At 40.2% G+C, this 20,262-nt stretch overlaps 1 protein-coding gene across 1 annotated transcript in view; it reads left to right on the plus strand.

Moving 5' to 3' along the window:
* The window catches only part of MED27 (mediator complex subunit 27), an 84,126-nt gene that overhangs the window by 55,834 nt on the left and 8,030 nt on the right, over window positions 1-20,262 (plus strand). Inside the window, exons 4-6 of the mRNA XM_048325711.1 lie at window positions 1,309-1,402; window positions 11,674-11,781; window positions 18,138-18,179. Of these exons, the coding sequence (XP_048181668.1) occupies window positions 1,309-1,402; window positions 11,674-11,781; window positions 18,138-18,179 (244 nt within the window). The remainder of the gene's footprint in view (window positions 1-1,308; window positions 1,403-11,673; window positions 11,782-18,137; window positions 18,180-20,262) is intronic.

Here is a 20,262-nt window from a genome sequence, read left to right on the forward strand (position 1 = left end):
TCTTCTGCACAATGACAAGTGTGGATTAAGGCTTTTGTGCAAAATTGTCATAACTCATTTCATTCTTTGGTTACTTCTAAGAGCTGACTTTACCAGCTGTGGAGGTGTAGCTTTCCTGATTTGTTTTTTTTTTTCCTGATTGTTTTAATCCTTTGCAAAGTAGCAATTGGAGCATAGCACCTCACTGTTGTTCAGGGGGTTTTAGCACTAACATTAGAACCTAATTACTTGGAAGAGCAAGAATTCAACATTTTTTTGCCTTTGTTTAAGCAGATTAAAGGGAAATTATTAGCTTTTTTTTTTTTAGTTTTACTGTTAATCTAACTCAGGCAACCAATTTTTCCAAAGTCTTTTTATTTTTTCAGAGCACATATGTGGATTAGCATGAAATCACTTTTATTTAAGAATTCATTCATGGATCTGATTGAGTTGCAGAGTTTGTAAATGGAGTGCACAGATGATACAGACTGTCCTGTAAACACTGCTAAAGCAAATACTTGGATTTTAATGTGTCCAGAGGAGTGGCTGAAGGATGGGAGGCATGTCCATGGGTTGGGGCGATGTGTCCTGGGAAACAAGGTCTCTGTAAGGCCATTTTCAATGTTAATGGAGGTCAGCTCTTAATTTGATGCCAGGGAACAGGACAACTGTGTGCCAGCTCACCTTGGCCTGCAGAAACAGGGACTATACCCAGCAGAAAGGATGTTATTTTACCTTTGTGTTTGATTGCTCCGGAGAAACATCTGGAATTTACCAGCCAATGTCAGAGTCACCAGTGCATGAAATAAATTGGAACGATTCAGGGGAAAAAAACACCCCTAAGAATCATCCAAAGACTTTGATAAAACCTTTATCTGTTTAGTTTATCAAAGAGAGAGTAAGGACATGACAGCCTGTGAATTCCTACACTGGAAGAGTAATTTTAATCATGTGTCCTTCAACCCCCCGAGGAGAAAGTATAAAAATGCAATGGCAGGAGTTTGAGGCTGACAGATTTGGACTAAAAATTAAGTGAGTGAGTGTTTTTAAGGGCAGAGTAATTGATTTTCGAAACAACTTGCAGAGGGCTTTGGTTTGTTTCCTCTTATCAATAACTTTTTGAATTATTGCTTGCATGTGTTTTTGAAAAATATGCAGGTATCAGAGAGAAATTGATTCAGGGAAGTCCCATGAACAGGGTTAAAAAGGGTGATTTTTAAAAGGATGATTACTAAAAAGGATAAATGTTTTTTAAAAGCATAGTTTTTATAATCTGAGTTTGTGAGAGAGAGCCTGTGTGTTAATGCTGCTGTTTGCTTTGGTTGGTAGATACGTTGATGATGTGATCAATCGGATTGATAGGATGTTCCCTGAAATGTCTATCCAGCTCTCCCGGCCAAATGGAACCTCTGCAATGCTTCTGGTAAGTTGGATCATTGAATTCCTTGAATTCATTTTCTTAACAAATTGAATTACTGTCCCAAAAATGCAGGTTATTAAAGATTTTTTTTTTCCAGAAACATACCATTCTTCATTTGTCACAGTAATGCAGCATCTTCCTTGCTCTTAGGCAAATAAGTGATAAAAAGAATTTCCCCTTTAAACAAGAAATCTATTGCTTTTTTTATTGTTTTTTTGTGGTTGTAGAAGTATGAGCACAAACTCAAATATTCACTGTGGTTTTCGGCAGACTTGGCAATGAGTGAATCTTAATCATGATAATTAAGAAGGAAGAGAATGTTGTGAGGAAGAAAAGAAGAAGGAAACCAATATGATTTAAATTTGTTCACATTGCTCTTGGGTCAGTGAATTTCTGTTGTATGATGAAGTTAAGAATTTGCCTTTGAAGTAAATGAGCAGTAAAGGCTGGATTTGAGATAAACAAGTCCAATACATTCCACTTATTTCTGCCTGACCAAGCAAGATTTCATTGAAGAGGAACCTATTGTTCACATCCATTTTTACAGCTGTTGTGCTTACAGCATAAGAAGTCTTCAAAGCTCTAAGACAGCAAAGTGGAAGAGAAGTCCATGGCGTGGCAGCTGGGAGCTGATTTCCTTCTAGGGAAAGGCAGAAGTCGTGTATTTTGCCAAATTTTAAATAAAACTAGAAAATAACACCACATACACAGATGAAGAACTGAGGCCAGTTCAGTCTTCTCCATCTCACATTTCTCATGGAAATTTCGCTATAGCAACTATTGCTGTGATTATTTTTAATTTTCAAGTATTTTAATTGTATTTAGTTTTAATTAATCAACTGTCTAACATCTCATTATTAACTTTCTTTGAACAGCCACAAACTCACAAGAGATTAACTGAGTCAGAGGTTAAAATAAACAGCTGGCATTAAAACATTTAATCTGCAATTGTTGGATTCACCAAGTGGAACAATATATTCCAGAAAATAATGGGATTCATCAGTGCAGTCCTAAGAAGTTATAAGTCTTACAAGTTTTTGCATTTCCTCTTAAGCTGACTTTGTGTTTTATCTATTTTGCTATAGAAAAAATGTCTGGTTTTGCTTCCTAACTTTGAAACGCTTTCCATTCTCTTGGAGCCCTTCTTTGCATACTGAAGTACCTTCCACTTTTGGTGGCTTTTTGAGGCGGTCAGGAAATAGATGATGTTTTTCAAGACTCAGGCACACTTAGGCAATAAGGTAAATTATCTTGGATGTGACTGCCAAGGAACAAAGTTAGGTGGTAACTAAAGGAAGCGCCCTTCACCAGCAGCAGTAACACAGTGAATTCCACGTGGCAGTTGCTCTCTAAATCAAGGCCATTTTTGTTTCTACAAGATCCCAGCCTCATGCTGAAGCAGTGGTATGTGTATTTTCCTTGGATCAGAGATCAAAAAGATTGTTTTTAAAGTATTTTTGTATGTGATTGTGTGATGGGTTTATCATTTTTTCTTTTAGCCAGGTTTTCCCTCTTCCCCATCTGTCTCAGTTGATGTTGCCAATATGGCACTTTCCATCTGGCCCTGACTGCTACAAAAGCTTTTGCTGTTTTCAGCCACAGATCCTTTAGTGAAAAAGGTGCTGCGGGATGGGCAGTGAGAAGAGCACCTCCCCCAGAAGGAGGGAGGTTTCTTCAGCACTTGTGATTTCTCACTCTGAACTTAGCCCAAGTTACATCTGGAGCTGCTCCCTTGCAGCAGTGTGCTTTTACCACAATGCCAAAGGCTCCAGATAATGCTCATTTTATTTAAAAATACTTCACAGCCACATTGTTTGCCCAGAGTTAATTACCTAACTGTGTAATCTCAACCATGCTCATCCTTGAACTGTTCATAGCACACCTGGTGTCTTAGGAGGGTCCTTTATTCAAAGGTCCAGTTTTTGTAACATCTTTAAACACACTCATTCCATCTACCAGAAAAAAACATGCATTCATCTTCAAATACACTGGTAAGCACTATCCATATCTTAAAAATGTGTAAATTATTGGAGGGAGATGGGGAAGAAGGGGAAAGGAGGCCTGGGAGACTCTTTGAAACTTAAGAAACGTTGGGGCCTTTGCCAAACAAATTATCTTTAGGAAAAAGACCCAAGAGAGAAAGTCTCAGCCCAGACTCTACAACTTCATGTGCACATGGAAATCAGTTTATGTCCTAAGCTGTAGAGGTGGGACCTGCGCTGCTAAGATTCATTCTGGAAGAAGATGTCTTTTTCTTCAAGAAGGACAAGGAGCTGCTGGAGAGGGTCCTGCAGAGGGCACAGAGAGGATTTGGGGGCTGGGGCAACTCTCTGACAAGGAGAGACTGTGGGAGCTGGGCCGGGTTAGTCTGGAGAAGAGGAGGCTGAGAGGGGATCTCATCAATCCACGTAAATATCTCCAGGAGGTGTCAAGTCAGTGCCAGACTCTCTTCAGTGGTGCCCAGTGACAGGATGAGGGGCAATGGCCATAAACTAAAACACAAAAAGTTTCACTTCAGCATGAGCAAGAACCGTGAGATGAGCTCCCCTGGTTAGGGCATGGTGCTAATAATGCCACAGTTGTGGGTTCAATCTCTTTAGGGGCCATTCATGTAAGAGTTGGACCCAGTGATCCTTGTGGGTCCCTCCTAACTCAGAATATTCTGTGATAAACTTCTGTCCATGGAGGGTGGCAGAGCTGTGGAACAGGTGCCCAGGGAGGACATGGAGTCCCCCTCTCTGGAGACATTCCAAACCCACCTGGGCACATTCCTGTGTCACCTGCTCCAGGTGACCCTGCCTTGGGCAGGGGATTGGATGGGATGATCTCCAGAGGTCCCTTCCAATCCCAACAGTTCTGGGGTTATGATCTCCAGAGGTCCCTTCCAACCCCAGCCATTCTGGGATTCTGTAATAATTAGGAGCTGTGTGAGCCTGTTGGTCAGACTCCACTGGTGAGTAACCCTTGTGCTCAGCTGGGCTCTCCCTGACCAGAAGCTGCAAACTTCTGTGAGAAAATTTAACTGCTTCCTCCAGACATTTGAGGAGGAAAAAAAATGAGGTTTTTTATGCTTTAGATTTATACACAGCAATTGTATCTCATTAGTCTGGATTTATGCTACACAGGCCAAACACATAAATAATTGAAACCTTTCAGAGCCATGTGAGATCCTCGGCTGATTTTAAAAACAGTTTATTGTGGAATTTCAAGGTGCTGTTTAATCCCAATCTTCACCAGTGATTTTTCAATTAATCTTTTAATAGTACTATGTATAAAATAGACTAAACATAGAATTATATCAGCTCTAGTAACTGTGTTATGCAAAATTAATTTCCAGCAGCAGCACAGGGAACTGTGGACTCCTTAAGGTTTTTGTGAGATTTTGTTGGTCAAATGCCAGGAATTGTAAATAGATAAACCTTACCTTGTATATCAAGAAAACATTAACTAATTTTTAATGAATGAAAATACCTAGATTTTTCTCCTTGGATAATTAGTTGTATTCCTAGATACATTATTTTTTTTACTATAATAATAGAATTATTTTATGATTATTTCACACACCTTGTTTCCGTTATCAAAATTCAAAATTTTTTTTGTGTGAAACAAATCCTATGTACAATTTATTCATTAATACCAGATATATTTTAGAAAACAGTAAACTTTAGCCCTACTTTTTCAGCTGACAAATATGAATTCCTTAGCATCATTTACTCAGCCAGGCCTACTCAGAGAAGAAGCTTATTTTCTTATCTACATCTGGGAACTACTTCATCTTTAAATTCTTTTTATCCTCAATATTTGTAAAGAACTACTACAGAAATTACAATCACTGGGTAAATATTTTTGCAGATACTGTTTTGCAGGAACCATTTTCTGTAATTTCTATTTCTAAAGCATAATATGTACAAGTAACTTTCAGTCTGAAAAACGGAATTGTTTCTGCCAAACTTAGGGCATAAATCATGATTTCTTCTTTCCAGGTTATCTTACAAATTTTTGCTTATAAAATTTATAAAATGAATAAAATTTATAAGTTTTTACTGCTGCCTAGCTTTTTAATAGATCTGTCATAGAAAAATATGAAGCAGGATTTTATAAAGTTTTATTCATTCTCCTTAAAACCAGGCACATTTGCATTTGAACTTTCAGATCTTGTTCCCGGCATTTGAAGCAGTCTGATTGTGTGGCAGTGGGTTGTATTACTGCAAATAGGCCAGACATCTGTTCCTTGAAACTGAATAATTCCTTGTGTCTTGTTTTTGTTTATTAGTGTTTTACATAAAACTATTATTTTTTTTGTGGGGAAAATGGATGCTGAAATTTATTATTTGCCCATTAGGAAAGGCACCAGACTGATTTCTGTGCATGATGTTGGAGAACTGGGAGGAGGGGTTGGAATTTGCAAGGTGATTTGAAATCAGTATCGATGTTACATTGATTGGAAACAATTCAGTGGTGTTATTTCCAAAACAATTTCTCATTTCCAAAGTGCTTTGCAGTGTAAGCCTTCCCTCTTGCCTGTCAGGTGGTTTATCAGGAAACCAATGCTCAGCAGGCACTTGATTAAAAGCAGGTTCATGGGAGGGATGTAGCTCTGGTGGTCACATTTGGTGGCTTAGGCACCTGATTTTTAGGCCTGTAGGATGAATATTCATTTAGGGATTTACTGCCTTGGAGACAGTAGCTTGGTTTTGGTGTTTGATGGAACTCCTGGGATGTTTCAGGATCTCCTGTGAGGTCGAGGAATCACTCCTGAGCTCACAGTGGGACTCATGACTGCAGTGGCTTCACAGTTTGTGCCTTAAGATGGAGAACCAGCATTAAAAAAGCATTAAAACAAGCATTTAAAGGGCATTAAGTGTTTGAGGTGACATAGGCAGGGGAAGAATGTCTTGAATTAACAAAGTACACAAGCAAGGGTTGGCAAGTAAATTGAACAAGTATTCTCTGCTTGTCTAATGAAGAATGAGGAAGATGAGGAAGAGTCTTTTCCCTTGGGAAAAGGGAACAAGCATAGAGAAAAGTAGAGGAAGACTTCTGAGAAATGGCCTCAGCTTTGCTCCCTCCACAGGGTTACTGTGCCCAAAGCTCCCAGGTGTGTATTGATATTCCCATAGGTTTATATTGTGGAAGATCAGACACCATTTTCATCCGTGTAAAATTCCTGGTGTGCTCTAATTTAGAAAGGAAAAAAAGAGACAAAATCCGTTTGATCTTCTGTAGAAATGCTGGACTGGTGTGACCCTTCCATAAGTGTGACTGGCCACTGGCAAAATCTGTCCTTGAACCTTTGAACAATATTCCTGTGCCAATTTTTTGCCTTATTAAGAGAATAGGGAATGTTACTGGGGGAGAAGAGCCAGCTCATCCTTAATATGGTGGAAGCATTTAAAGCCCTTCATTTATGTTGACTTTTTATCAGGCACTATTGCAATTAGGTTAGACTAATGAAAGGTAAATTCCAGCTCTTGCATAAAAAAAGAAATCCTTGTAAAGAACCTAATTAGTATGTTTGTTTATTTAGACTCTAATGGCTTAATTGCATCTTATCTTGCTATTTACAAATAGGCATCATTAAAGAATAATGAGCATGTGAGGGAAAACGCAGCCATACCAGCAGCAGATGAGACATAAAAAATGAGGGAAAAAACCTCCAGTTGAAAGTCTGTGTGTGTTGGGGTTTTTTTTAAACTTTATTTTTAATGCAAAACCTTTTTTCCCAGCATATATAAATGTGATTTCCATGCATTGTACTGATTAGTAAGAAGGATCTGCGAGTGGGAGGCCGAGCTTATGGCTGGTTCCATGGCAAAGAGCAGGTGTCTGGCCTTTTGCTGGAAATCTGTAGCTTGGTTACATCTCTGGTTGGATGTTGCCTTATTTCTGAGGTGAATAAAAACCCCCCACACACTTGCGCTCCTTTTTATAGAAGCGAGGAGGTGCCCATGTTAACGGAAAATAATGTTTTCTTTCTTTTAGCTCTGCATTGCAGAGCATCTGCAGCTCAAATCAGCAACAAATTCCCTGGAATGCTGAGGGGAAATCTGCAGCTTTGGGAATTTTTCACAAAGTGTTGGAGCTTGGCGTTGTCAGCTTACGTTTTCCTGATACCAAACTTAAATAAATTTTAAGAAAGACCATTTGTTAATGTGTTGCTTAAATGGTTCATAAAAGGGCTTTGCACTTGATACTAGTTTCAGTGAGGAGGCAAAATTAAAGGGGGGATTTCAAACTCTTTCCTCCAGGCAGAGTTCTGGCATGGTAAATTAATTTTGATCCTTTTCATTTTGGAAACTCATTTGGACCCTGCTTCTGACTTACTTGGAAAGGTACTTTCTTCTTTTCCGATTATAATTGGTGTTAAATGGGAATTTTTTTTTAGCAGTCTTACAAGAAATTATCTAAGTCATTCTCCCTGATTATTCTGTTTCCCCCTCTCCCTTTCTTGGCATACTGTGTCTGTCAGATGCTCCTTGAGATTTATCTTGGTGATAGACAAAATATTTTTAAAACTGGGATATTTCAAGAAGATTTTTATTTTATATGTCTTTGTCAGAAAAGCTGCATAATATTGCAGATTTCAGTCAGCTGCCTGTCCTACCTTCTTCTGGGGCTTGCCATTTTAGGAAGCAGGGGATTTATGAATAACTTAACTGTCTGAATTTAGTATACTTTAGTTAAAAGGAAGTTAGAAGTACATTGTTATTACACAGCCCAAAACAGAAGCTGCAGAAGTATTTAACTTGCAACTGTTCCATTTTCAGCTCACAGAACTGTGGGGCATATTTTTTCATTCATATTAATTGAATTTTAAAGTGACCTTGTACATGTATTGATTTGAATTAAAATTTTCTACATCAAGGACGAGTTGGCATATATCCTTCAGGCGAAATATTAAAAAGCCAAGTGCTGTCTTAACAGGATATCGACAGGAGAAGTCAAAATTTAATAGGAAAACTTGGCTTAGAAAGGAAATTGTTGCCTTTTTGTCACAATTGAAAGGTATCTTTTCTGTACAAGGAAAGAAATTTCTTTCAGTTGGTACCGTGGAAATGCAGTGCCCATTAAATAGGGACCATCTGGGTGAGTCTGGACCTCCAGGAGAGACCTGCACTCTTGGAGCTTGGAGTAAAACTATCAAATTACTGGTTTACCAAAGCCATTAGGTTTTTATTACCTTCTTTCAGGTGTTCTGTAGGGACACAGTTGTATGACTATGAGTGTAAATTACATTCCATACATAGAGCTTTCCTCAACACAGACTCCAAGTAGCCAAGTTCAGCAGGGATTGGAATAAAATGGTCTGCTGAAAAACATGATTTGTAAAATACAGTGGAGTAGAACAAAAACATTAAGCCCTGGAAACAGTTACAAATCTTGATTACTGGAGGAAAAAATAAAGGGTATTGCATTTACTGTGTACAATATGGAATGTGCTTCACCCTGAAAATAGCTGTGGAGCATAGTTCTGGCTTCCACATCTAACAGCACCCTCCAGTCTGGTGACAGGCTGTTGTTCATTCTTTGTACTACTACCCTCATTCTTTCAGTGCTGTTAAAATGATGAACTGTAATTTCTGTGAGCTACTCTTTTACGAAATTCTTGCTTCTGTCAGACTTAACTAATGATACAGTCCTACAGAAATCACCTGAAAGTCCCGATCTCTCTTCCAGCCAGAGTAAAATCTACAGGAATCTCTTGTCAAAACAAGAGTGGTACAAAAGAGGGAAGTTTTTGTTCCAGTACCAGGGCACTGTAAGAGCCATTTTAGACAACCCAGCACCGACCCAGCCAAAGTTTGGATTTCCAGGGTGCCTGGGTGCCCCCTGTAAAGGGGGGGGTGCAGCAGTAAGACCTTTCTCAGGGAGTTCACTGAGGTACCCAGCTAGGGTTGGGTTTACACAGCTCCTTACACGTGTGGGAGACAAGAATTTGGAATTTTGATGGTCAGGCAAACGGGGGATCAAGATACTGTCCTGGACATAGTGCAGGATGTGACATTTCAGTGCTGTGTTGGATTCTGGAAGTGTGGAGTGAACCACTGGAAGGGTATGAAGTCAGATCACCTGGAACAGGGCAGGGAGCTAATGCAGAAGCATTTGTGCAGGTAAGTCATGTCGGGAGGTTTGAGGCCAGCAGTAAGTTTATTCCAGCAAGCTGGAGTGCCACACACAGGATTTTTCAGCTTGTTACGTTCCACAGATCACTCTGAGGATTTTCAGGAACATCCCACACAGGCTTCAGATCAACCTCAGATTTATTTCTACCTGGCAGCAAAGGGAGATGCCATGAATGCACAATGTAAAGAGAAAGAGGAAAGAAGGGAGCATCAACTGAAGTGTGTGAAGGCAATGGGAATAGGAAATATTATACATAAAGCTGGATCTGGGTGTTTGTAGGGCAGCCTTATCCTTCTTCCATTAAGATTTCTTTTTCTTTAAAAGGTCTTCTTTTCCTCCTTTTAGTTTTATTATGTATGGTTGATATCTAGTGCGGAGTTAAAATAAGAGTCTGTTCTCTCAGCAGACCAGTATCCCACTGAAGTGCCAATTTTAATAAGGTAGAAAAATAAATTGAAAACTGTTAACTCTAAATGTGCTGGCAACTTTTCTCAAAATTTATTCATTTCCTCCTCTTAGCAATTATGACAAAACTCTGTGATTCCAGTGGATGATCGGCATCATAGCTTAGGCACCTCTGGGTCATGACTTCGCATTTTTACCTTAATTAATACAGTGTCAGGTGCTGAAATAACTCTGCCAATTTTCCATATACGCAGACCAACTAGGTCTTGTTGAAGAGTACCCTGGCAAGATACTGCATTTAAACCAAAACTCAGAGCACCTGATAGCACAACATGGTGTTTCCATACATCTTCACGGTTCCTGGTGTGTGCATGGCTCAGGCCCTGATATAAGTTTCTGTCCTTCAGCCTGTCACATTTTTTTCTTCAGAAATAACCCATTCTTCTGACCCATTTTTTATGTTCTTGCAGTATTATGCCTGGGAGCCTGTCTTTTTGAAGTCTCTCATTGCCTTCCCTTCTTGTTTCCCTGTCCTCTCTCTTGCCCTGAACTTGTCCTGCCCTATTGTTCAGACCCTTCTCTGCTGGAGTTCTCCGTGTCCCATGCCAAAGGCTTGTCATCAGTTCTTTCCAGGGTCTGTGGCTCTGTCCAGCTCTGTAGTGATTAGAGTTAGCTCAGGTTGGGGCTGCTGGTGTTGGAACAAGGTGATGGGTAGGAGTCATTAACAGAAGTTAGAAAGGAATAACATCCAACAGATCAATAAAGGTGCGTATTGACTGATTTCTTTGGGTGCGGATTTGTCTGCTGAGGTCAGCAGTAAAAACACATTTGTTTTAGTGTGTGTTAATCTATACAGGACGAAATGTTGGGAGACAGGCAGAAAATGAGCTGCTGCTGGTTGGGAAATATTAAAATGAACTAATTGTTTATTTTTTATGTCTGTTTTATGCTTTTGTGGGTGAGGAAAAACTCTAATAATCTCTGCATAACAAAATACAAAGACAGGATTCTTGTTAGACACACAGCTGTATTGAAGTACAAGTTCATCTTTGAAATGTAAATTGATTTCTAGATTAAAATGCCTTCATTATTGCATTTGTGTCAATAAGAAAATTTAGGCTTATTTCTGTTGTTATACTGTGACTGACTCTATATTTTCCATTATACTAGTCTTATTCTTTTCATTTTAACACTTTCAAAGAAGGAAATGAAACCTTTGAAAATGTAACATTTTCACTTTGAGCTGTAGTTTCCTTTGAAATAATTTTACATTTTTATTGGACAGAAAATGTTTTCCATTAAACTCATGGCATGCTTTTACAAGCCAGCATTAGGAGAGTCCGATTCTTCTTTCAAATTGTTTTCCTCTAGATCGACTTGTATTGGAGAATATCAAATTCATCGAAAATAATCACATTTGCCCATTGTTTTTGACAAGTTATTGAGTTGTGGTGTTAATAAAATGGAGAGAATTGCTTGGCAGTGTCATGTCTGCACAAGGGAATTCTGTGAACTCATACATTTTCAGTTGCAAATGAATGTTTGTTCTGCACTTTATAGTCTCTCTCCTCCTCATAACACACACTGCTTTTAGATCTTTTATTTTGGTCTCTTTACAAAATATTGAAAACTGAAATTGCATCAACTTAAGCTGTTAACTCGATGGTCTTACAAATTCAGACACAGAATTCAGACACCATCGACTCACCCTCAGCTCGTTTTTGTCCTTCTCCTGTTCTTCACAGGTTACCTTAGGAAAAGTGTTGAAAGTGATCGTGGTGATGCGGAGCCTCTTCATTGACCGCACAATCGTCAAAGGGTACAACGAGAACGTCTACACCGAGGATGGCAAGGTGGGTTATGGCCCATCCAGCAGCACCCTATTGCGTTTGTACCACCTACTTACATGGCAGAAAACTGGGATCCCATTGCAAGTACACTGGAAACATAACACTGGCAAAAGACTCTGAATGTTTGCAGAATGTTCCAGTTAAAATTTGTCTTGCTTTGCTTGGATTTTGCATCCCCAAATCTCTTGACTTCTTTCTAAGCTCTGAAGCCTTTGCTTGAATTTCTGATTTATCACCTTAGACCCCAGTTGCTGTGTTCGTAGTGTCTGCTGAGAAAACATTTTAGCAGTGTACCAGCACATCAACAGCCCAAGGTTCAGCTTTCTCTCTTCTGAGAGCCATTGAGAAATCTTGGGCTGGTTTTTTTTGGCTTCATAAACACAACCGAGAGGATCATTGGTAGCTGCTCCTCAAGAATTCACTTGCCAGCAGCAGCACATCTTGAACAGCAGCTACTACAGCAACTGTTACCTGTTCCCACAAGTGATTTGTTTTGTGAACAGTTCACCCTGCTTGAACCCTGAGATTTCCTGTACCTGCACACACTCCATATGGCTCTCCTCAGCACATCAGGAGATGTTAACGGGGCCTGACGGCCTTAGCTCAGCTTGGGTCTCTTTCCAGGGTGGAATGGTCTCTGTTCCCAAGACATCCTCCAGGACTCTCCGTTGCCAGTAACAGCACTAAATACCTCCATGTTTCACATTGTCTCTCTGGAGCTTTCTCTTCTGATTATGAAGCCTATTAAAATAAAAAGTTCATGATATCAAGATGAGTATTTGGCACCCATAGGCCATGTTATAATGAGGTGAGACTTCTTTTCCTTTCAAAAGTGATAACTGTGTTTCAGCACACAGAAGCACGTTGTGTGCTGACCCAGAGTTCAGCTGCTCTGAGTCTGAGCCTCAGTTCTCTGGGAAAGGCCAGGAGCTGAGCTGCTGAAGGAAATAGTGCAGCTCTATTTCCCGGGTGAGACATTCTCCCTCAAAGGGCAGCAGATTGGCCTAAGAAGTAGTAAAATAAAAATTGCTTAATTTTGATTTGCCTTTTTCAGATAGGCAGGTTTAAATACCAGTTTGCCGCAGAAGCAGCTGCTCTCTACTCCCTGTATATTTGCATACAAATACAGAGTTGCAGCACCAGCCCCTCTTCACCCCAAGTTCTGCATGGAAGTGAAATGATGGTCTGCTGAGAGAGCACTGACAGTGTGTGATGGATTCCTGTGTCACACTTCATTTGGGTGTGCTCGTTTTCTCTGATGAATCCAGTTTCCTTTGAAGCTCCCTTGAAATACAATAATGCTATATATGCTGAAAAGCTAAGTAAGGAGTTCCTTTCTGAAACTCAGCATCTGGCATTGGGATTCTGTTCAGCTCAAGGTGAACTCTCCTGGGAGCTGCACATTGTTCCTCTGCCATCGTTTGCTGCCAGGGGACAGCAGGACTTGCCAAGGCCAGCTCTGGGCACGGGGCACTAACCTTTGCCTGCTGTCAGTGGGGAGCAGTTCTGCTCCTCCAGAGCATTGCTGTTAACACCTGGCTTATTTCTTGCTTTAAGCCAGTCTGCAGGGGAGTCTGTTCTCTACCCATTTAGCTTTCTGTCCCAGCCTGGGCTCTGTGACTGCTCCTGCAAGGCTGCACAAACCTGTGACCTTTACGTGGCACTTCGCTGTTCCAGTGGGCATCCCAGAGATTTTGCAAACCTGAAGGTCTCCGTTTTAGGTATAAATAGGAACATTTCATTTGACTGAAGTAGAATTGGAGCTGGAGCCACTTAAATCATGAGCAAATTTGGCTTGGAAGATTAAATAAATGCGTAGCTTGCTAGTTTTGCCAACTGGAGCACATATTGACAAACAGTGAGCTCCTTTTTTTTTGTCACTAATTAACTACTCTGGTAATTGGAGAATAAGAATTAAGATTGTGCTCTCACAATGATTTGCTTTCCTTATTGTGCCTGCTGGGAATGAGTGATTGCAGTCAGTTATGAACAGAGTCCATTGCAATTCCTTCCCTGTCACAACAGATGCTGTTGGGAAGGTACTTCAGTGAGGTTTCTACACGATTCTGGCTTCTCAGTTGCTAGCCTGATAGCATGAAAAATGCACTAGCATTGAGGAGAAACACACAAAAAAGTAAGAAAAAGATCAGTGAGTATCATCTTTATTAAATAACAGAAATATGGAGAACCCTCAGGAACACAGTAGGAGGTGATGGTTTTTCCAGGGAGCAGTTTACACAGTCATTGTTGATTTGGGACTTAGCTTATGTATTCCTAAGAAACGTTTAATATTTGTAAACAACAGGGAGAAGAGGAACTAGGTGCTAACATGCAATTTGACAATGCTGAAGTGCCTCTTTTCTGTAAGGCACATTGAAGAAGGGACACTGGATAAGTCATTGTACTTTCTTTTCACTGAAATAACTGGATGAGGGTCTGTTGAGTCACCCTCCAAACTGCACACGGTGAAAGTCCTTTAAGTACAAAAAAGGGAAATTCAGTAGGAGACTTTTTCCAAGAAGAGAGGGGCTTGGGGCAACCAAATGTGTTCAGGGGTATTTAAAAAAGGAGAACTGGCCATTACTGGGAGAGTGGTCACACAGACAATAAGTGAGAAACAGACTGTGCACAGAAGTGGCCAAAGATTTACCCTGTGATCAGGGGAGTCATCATTTATTACTGAAAATACACTGGTTTTTAGCAAATTCTGCATTACTGGGAGGAAAAAAGGAAGAGACAACTGCAAACAGCAGGGCTGTTGAGACTCTTCTGATCCTTCAGTCAGGCAAGTCTAGGAAAAAAGCCCAAATCTGTGTGTTTCTCCTGGTTGTGGAGCTGCACAGTGGCACACCAGCAGTTACCCAGGGAAGCTGACACTGCATTTTCTGGGTTGCTTTATCTTGCTGTGTGCTCACACGTTGTGCTGTGCAGGTTGACAGGTGCTTCCCTGAAAGCCTCACGTGGTCTCTGCTGAAGTCTCATTAAATTGGGTGCCCCCTCTTACACACTTAAATACTTTCAAAATTAAGGTGAAAAAGCAGAAGTTTTAAGCTTGCAGTGAGTAAAACAAGACACGCCATTCTGGGCTTTTATTTTCAAGCTTTGCTTATACAGACAGAATCACTGCATTTCTTAAGTGCTTCGTGTACCTCTCGTGAATTATTCACAGACCCTGCAGAATATGTCTTTGCCAAGCTGCCAGCTGCGTAACTTGGACATTTTTGGTGACACTTTGCAAAAACAATGAGTGAGATCTGGCACACTGACATGTCGTGGGTGCTGGACCTGCTCACAGTTGCTCTTGCTCACCATCCTAACCCTTCATGTCCACCACAGACTGATGCATTTTAATTACCCTCATGATTTTAGTGGTGGCACAGTGCCACCCTTAATTTCAGCCTGTGACATGCTTGTTGTGCATTGAAATTTAACCATGGGTAGTAATTAATTACTTGTGTTTTCCTGATTCCTGAATAAATGAAGCTATGCAGCTCATCTCCACAGGGCAGCTGAGCCATTGGCCTGTGAACAAAAAATCATATTGGGATTTTTTGGCATAATAATACCATGCTTTTCCTTGGATGCAGAGACCAAGAACCACCTTGACAGGGCATGTGGGCACATCACTGCCTAGCCAGATTCCTATTTTGCGTCCCTTAGACTTAACTAAAGAAACATAAGTGTCTCTGTTGAATTCTCATGTTCAGAAACTTGGGTTATGTTAATGCTATGGCTTCATTAATTACCCCATATCAATAAGAAAAGGCAGCTTTTAGCCTCCTAGCGTAAGAGAGGAGAAGAAATGGTAGTATCAAAGGAAAGCTTCAAAGACAGGCAGAGCTGTCTCTCGGGTAATTTCTGATCCCTGCATTCTCACCACTTCAAAGCTGGATGCGTGTGTGTTTGGGTGAAGGGGGGGCTGAATCCGATTTCTCTAATAAGTGTTGGCACCGGACCTGTTTGATATGGGATGCAGGGAACATTCTGATTTGTTATCGCCTTTGAAATCGCTCAGACGACCTTCAGCAAACGGCCTCTTGTTCCAGCTGCTGGGGGTGGGTGGGGAGAGGGGCACTGGGGAGAAAAAGCCCCTGTTTAATTCACATGCAAAGGATGCCCTGAACTTGTGCTTTCAGCAGTTTTTTAGTTACAAATGTGTGTCTTGATTGAAAGTGAAAAGTTGAAGAATAATAGACCTATAACGATGCATTCTTTAATCTGCCTCTGCCTTAATCCTCAGTTTCAGGGGGAAAGGTGGGCACTCATTTAGGATGTATGCATGGAGCAGGGGCTAGTAGCTTTTCTCTTTTTTCTTTTCTTTCTTTCTTTCTTTCTTTCCCTTTTATCTTTTCTTTTCTTTTCTTTTCTTTTCTTTTCTTTTCTTTTCTTTTCTTTTCTTTTTTCTTTTCTTTTCTTTTCTTTTCTTTTCTTTTCTTTTCTTTTCTTTTCCTTTTCCTTTTCCTTTTCCTTTTCCTTTTCTTTCTCATGGATAACATCATTTCTGCAAGACAGACGTTCATTACTTTTTCAGCTTTCCCATCTCCATGACAGCTAATGAACATTGTGAACCTGTTGGACTCATCTTAAAGCAGCATCTGAAGTGGACTTTTTTTGAGCCTAACTAGAGAGGATCACATACTTGGTTTGATCACTGGAGATTAGCAAACCATCTATACATTCCAATTAAAGCAACTCTGCAGTCAAAGAAAGCTGTAAATTACATTAAAACAAGGGGTTTTTTAAATAGACATTAATTTTTTATTTTCAAATGTAGACTTTTCTAATCTGGAAGTGCAATGCTGCCTTCCCAGCAAACACAGGTGGGATAATACCATGTAAATCAAGCTTGGGTCCAAGTCTGGGCTGCACCTTATGAGTATTGGTTCTTGATCCCACCCCAAGAGCCAGGAAATGTTAAAAGGTTTGTAGGGAGGTGCCTCAGGGTACTCGTGTCTGCAGCCTGGAAAAGGCATTGAGACCTCAGCTGCCTTTTGTCTCACGGCAAGGTCAGCGGTGCTGAGCCGTGAAACATCGATCCTGGACTGGCTTTTGAAGTTTTAGCATCACAGCCTGTCCACACTGAGCACTGGGGACTCAGGAGTCACTGCTGTGCAGGATTTGGACATGGGCCACTTCACACTGCTGCTCCTAAAAGAATGAGAGCTTTTAGCATTCTGACCGTTTTTAGCATGGTGAATTAATCACTTGGATGCAGCATCCTTCCCCCTCGCTTCCCTCACCTTCCTTTAATGTGTTTTACTCACTTCATGTGACTTCCTTAATTTCAGACTCTCTTTGTGCCTTTGAAAAGTCTCGTACTGTCAGTTGGAATGTATGGGCACGTAAGGCAGAACTAAAATAATCAGTTGTACCAGCGGAAGAGAGAACCCCCCCTTGTGAGAACATGTGTGTCCAACCATGGTTTCAGGCACCAGAGGAGCTACCCCTGCTTCATAAATTCACTCAGAAGTTCTTCTGTCTAGACCAAGATTCCTGAGATTAATGCTTTATCAAACACCTTTCCCGTGACAAGTTCTGTGCATACAGAATTGTTGAGTACACTGGGATCTGTTGAAAAAAAAAAGTGATTTGCAAGTCCAGGATTGATGGAAGCTCCTCTTGTTTTTCCCTGCTGCTTTTCCTTGACAGAGTCCAAAATGTTCCACAGGGCTGGGCTAAGAGAGCATTAACATGTCAGCTGGAATTGTTAAACACGAGAGCCATTGGGCAAGGCAAGGACAGCCCTACCTTCTGGTTTGGGGGCTAATAAAACTTAAATTTCAGTTTTGTCCTTTTACTTTGTATGTAGGTGAGCACACATTTAAGTCATGGATGTGTGCAGTCATCTACAACCTTAAACTTCTCTCAGTATGATTTTTGTCTGCAAATGTAAATGCAGTTTCCTGAGGGATGTTTTATTTAGCCCCAGTAGACCCAAAGCTTTGGCTTAATGCAGCTAAATGCTCTTTGTGTCGTTTGTAACTGAATCACTTACTCAACACAAGACAAGCATAAACTTATAAAAATGCCTTCATTTTAGAAACAGACTCAAGCTGATGAATATTTGCATAGATCAGCCACAACCCCATACAAATGAAGATTTTGCTTTTTTAAAGAGAACTCATTAATTCAACAGGTCTTGTATGTATTTTTTTTAATTGAAACTGTGTTGAACTATGTTCATTTTTCATTGCAATACAAAGGAAATCTTGTGTTATTAATTCCCTTTCTTGGAATCAAGAGGTGAGGGCAAGGGGTCAAAAGAGTGAACTCAGAGATACATCTTTGTTGATCCATTTTCTCTCCAAAGCTGCTTCTTTATCTGTAGTAATATATAACTTTTTTTTTTCCTACTGTAGCTTGACATATGGTCTAAATCCAACTATCAAGTTTTTCAGAAGGTAAGTCTCACATCATTTCTCTCTACCTAAGGCACATATGTGGAATTGATTTTAAATATCTGGGCCGTTATTTTAAGTAATTCAGAATTTATTCTTTGTCATCACAACTTGCAAATAGCAAACAATAATCTGTAATGATGGAAAACTGTGAGTAGAAAAGAAGATCACTTCTGGTGTTATTTAATTTGGATTTATTTCCCATCACAGTTCCAGTCCATGGTTTGGAATAGGGAATTGGAGATTATACTACACTAGTCTTAAAATTTCATGAGGAATCTTTGAGCATTCTTTCTTTAGTTTACATCTTTTGGGGTGGAAAGGACTGTTTCACGTTCATTTGTATTTTGCTTTGTTATTTTCATTGGGGTTGGTTGCCTCACATTCCTGAGGGCTTGAGTTTAATAAATCACTGGAACCCCCTTTCCAAAATGAGTTTGGAAATATTTTCCATGCTGTTATTTTTGCCTGCCCTTCTTCCCATGATGGTGTAAGCAAGAGGAGGGACTTCCTGGAATGAATGTTATGCCATAAAGTGAGAGAAGACGGATGAGAGAATGGCAGCAATAAAAATATAACTGCTAGGAAGGTTAAAGTGTATTTTAGAAAGATCTATATCTTGCTAGTTTCAAGGAAGGGAAGATTTCTCTTTGAAGGCCTCTTGTCAGAATGCTGTAAGTTCAGATTGATCTGAGTTTAAATTCCAGTTTCCCTACCCTCAAGCCCCAGTTCAAAGAGCTGGAGGCTCCAGCTGCTTCACTGGCTCCTTTCATCCACGTTTGTAGTTTGTGAAACAAATGGGGGTCAGGGACTCGAAAGGGCGTAAAAACAGGGGTCAAAAATGTGGTATCTTGGCTGTGTTTATGCAGCTCCCTTCCAAGATTTCAGATGCAGTCAGGAGAGGAGATGTTTGACCTGGGATATTAACCTGCTGGAGAACAAAGGACAGCTTTTGGGGAGCTTGGTTGCTCTCCCTTCTCTGCCTGGCATTAAAGTGAATTTGTGCTTCAGTTGATTCTTTACCCCAGAGATTAGTGGTTTAAATATTCTTTCTATTTTAGCATCAAGTAGGGTAATAGAGCAGGAAGTAAAACCAGCATTTGTTTATCAGCCTTCTTTAAAGTGATTTTTGCAGTGGAATAAATGTAAGGTTCTGGAATGACCTGCATCATCTCAATTTCCCAATGTGTGTGTTTGGTTGTATGCTCATTTGGGCATAAGATTGTCCTCCTGGATGTTTTGGTTTAGAATAATTTTGAAGGGTAAAGTCATATTGCTGTAATTTGTGTTAAATGATAATAAATAACTAGGTTTTGATGATAAAATGGTCTGTAGCAAGATAACAGAGTAGAGTAAATGTACAGTTTGCTTAGATGTCCACATTAAGAACTCGGAGTGCATAAATAGGTGGAGTAAATTTCCCTTCATGTGAAGGTGATGCTTTCAGAGCAGAAGCTGGAGGAGATCAGTGAGAAAACATAAAATACCCCTCTTACTGCTGCCTCTGTGGCTGCAGTATGGATAAATGAGAATCTTTGTTCTCTTCCTAAGTTCCTGTTGTCCAGTTTTCTCTTGATAAATACCAAAGTGTTAATACTTACCAAAAAATTAAAACCAGCCCAGAAAGACTTCAGGGAAAAGGTGTCCTGTAACCAGTTTGAACAACTGTCTGTGGGGCTTTTTAATAGTAGTTTTATAGATTTTGTTGCTCGCTCTGTCACTTTGTTACCTTGGACAACTTCACCTCTCTTTGGATGAGTTTCTCATCCCTTAGGCTGGGGTAATATTTGCTGACTTCACAAGAGTTCTCACTGAATTGGTTGCATAGAGCGCTCAGATTCTTGCCTGAGAAATGTGATAAAAATGCAAGGTGATGGCACCTTCTAATCAATAGATTGTGTAGATTGAGCATATAGTTGAAGAAGTTAAGGCTGGGACCCACGTCAAGTTTTCAAACAGGTGATAGGAAGCACTGTGGTTCAGCATAGTAAATTCTGTGTGGTGCAGTGCTTGGTTTGATTTTCTCTTTATTGTCTAAAGCTGCACTTGTGTCTACTTGTAATAGCCAGGAGCAGTGATTTAGCAG

The sequence above is a fragment of the Corvus hawaiiensis genome, chromosome 21, assembly GCF_020740725.1.
Source record: "Corvus hawaiiensis isolate bCorHaw1 chromosome 21, bCorHaw1.pri.cur, whole genome shotgun sequence".
NCBI lineage: Eukaryota > Metazoa > Chordata > Aves > Passeriformes > Corvidae > Corvus > Corvus hawaiiensis.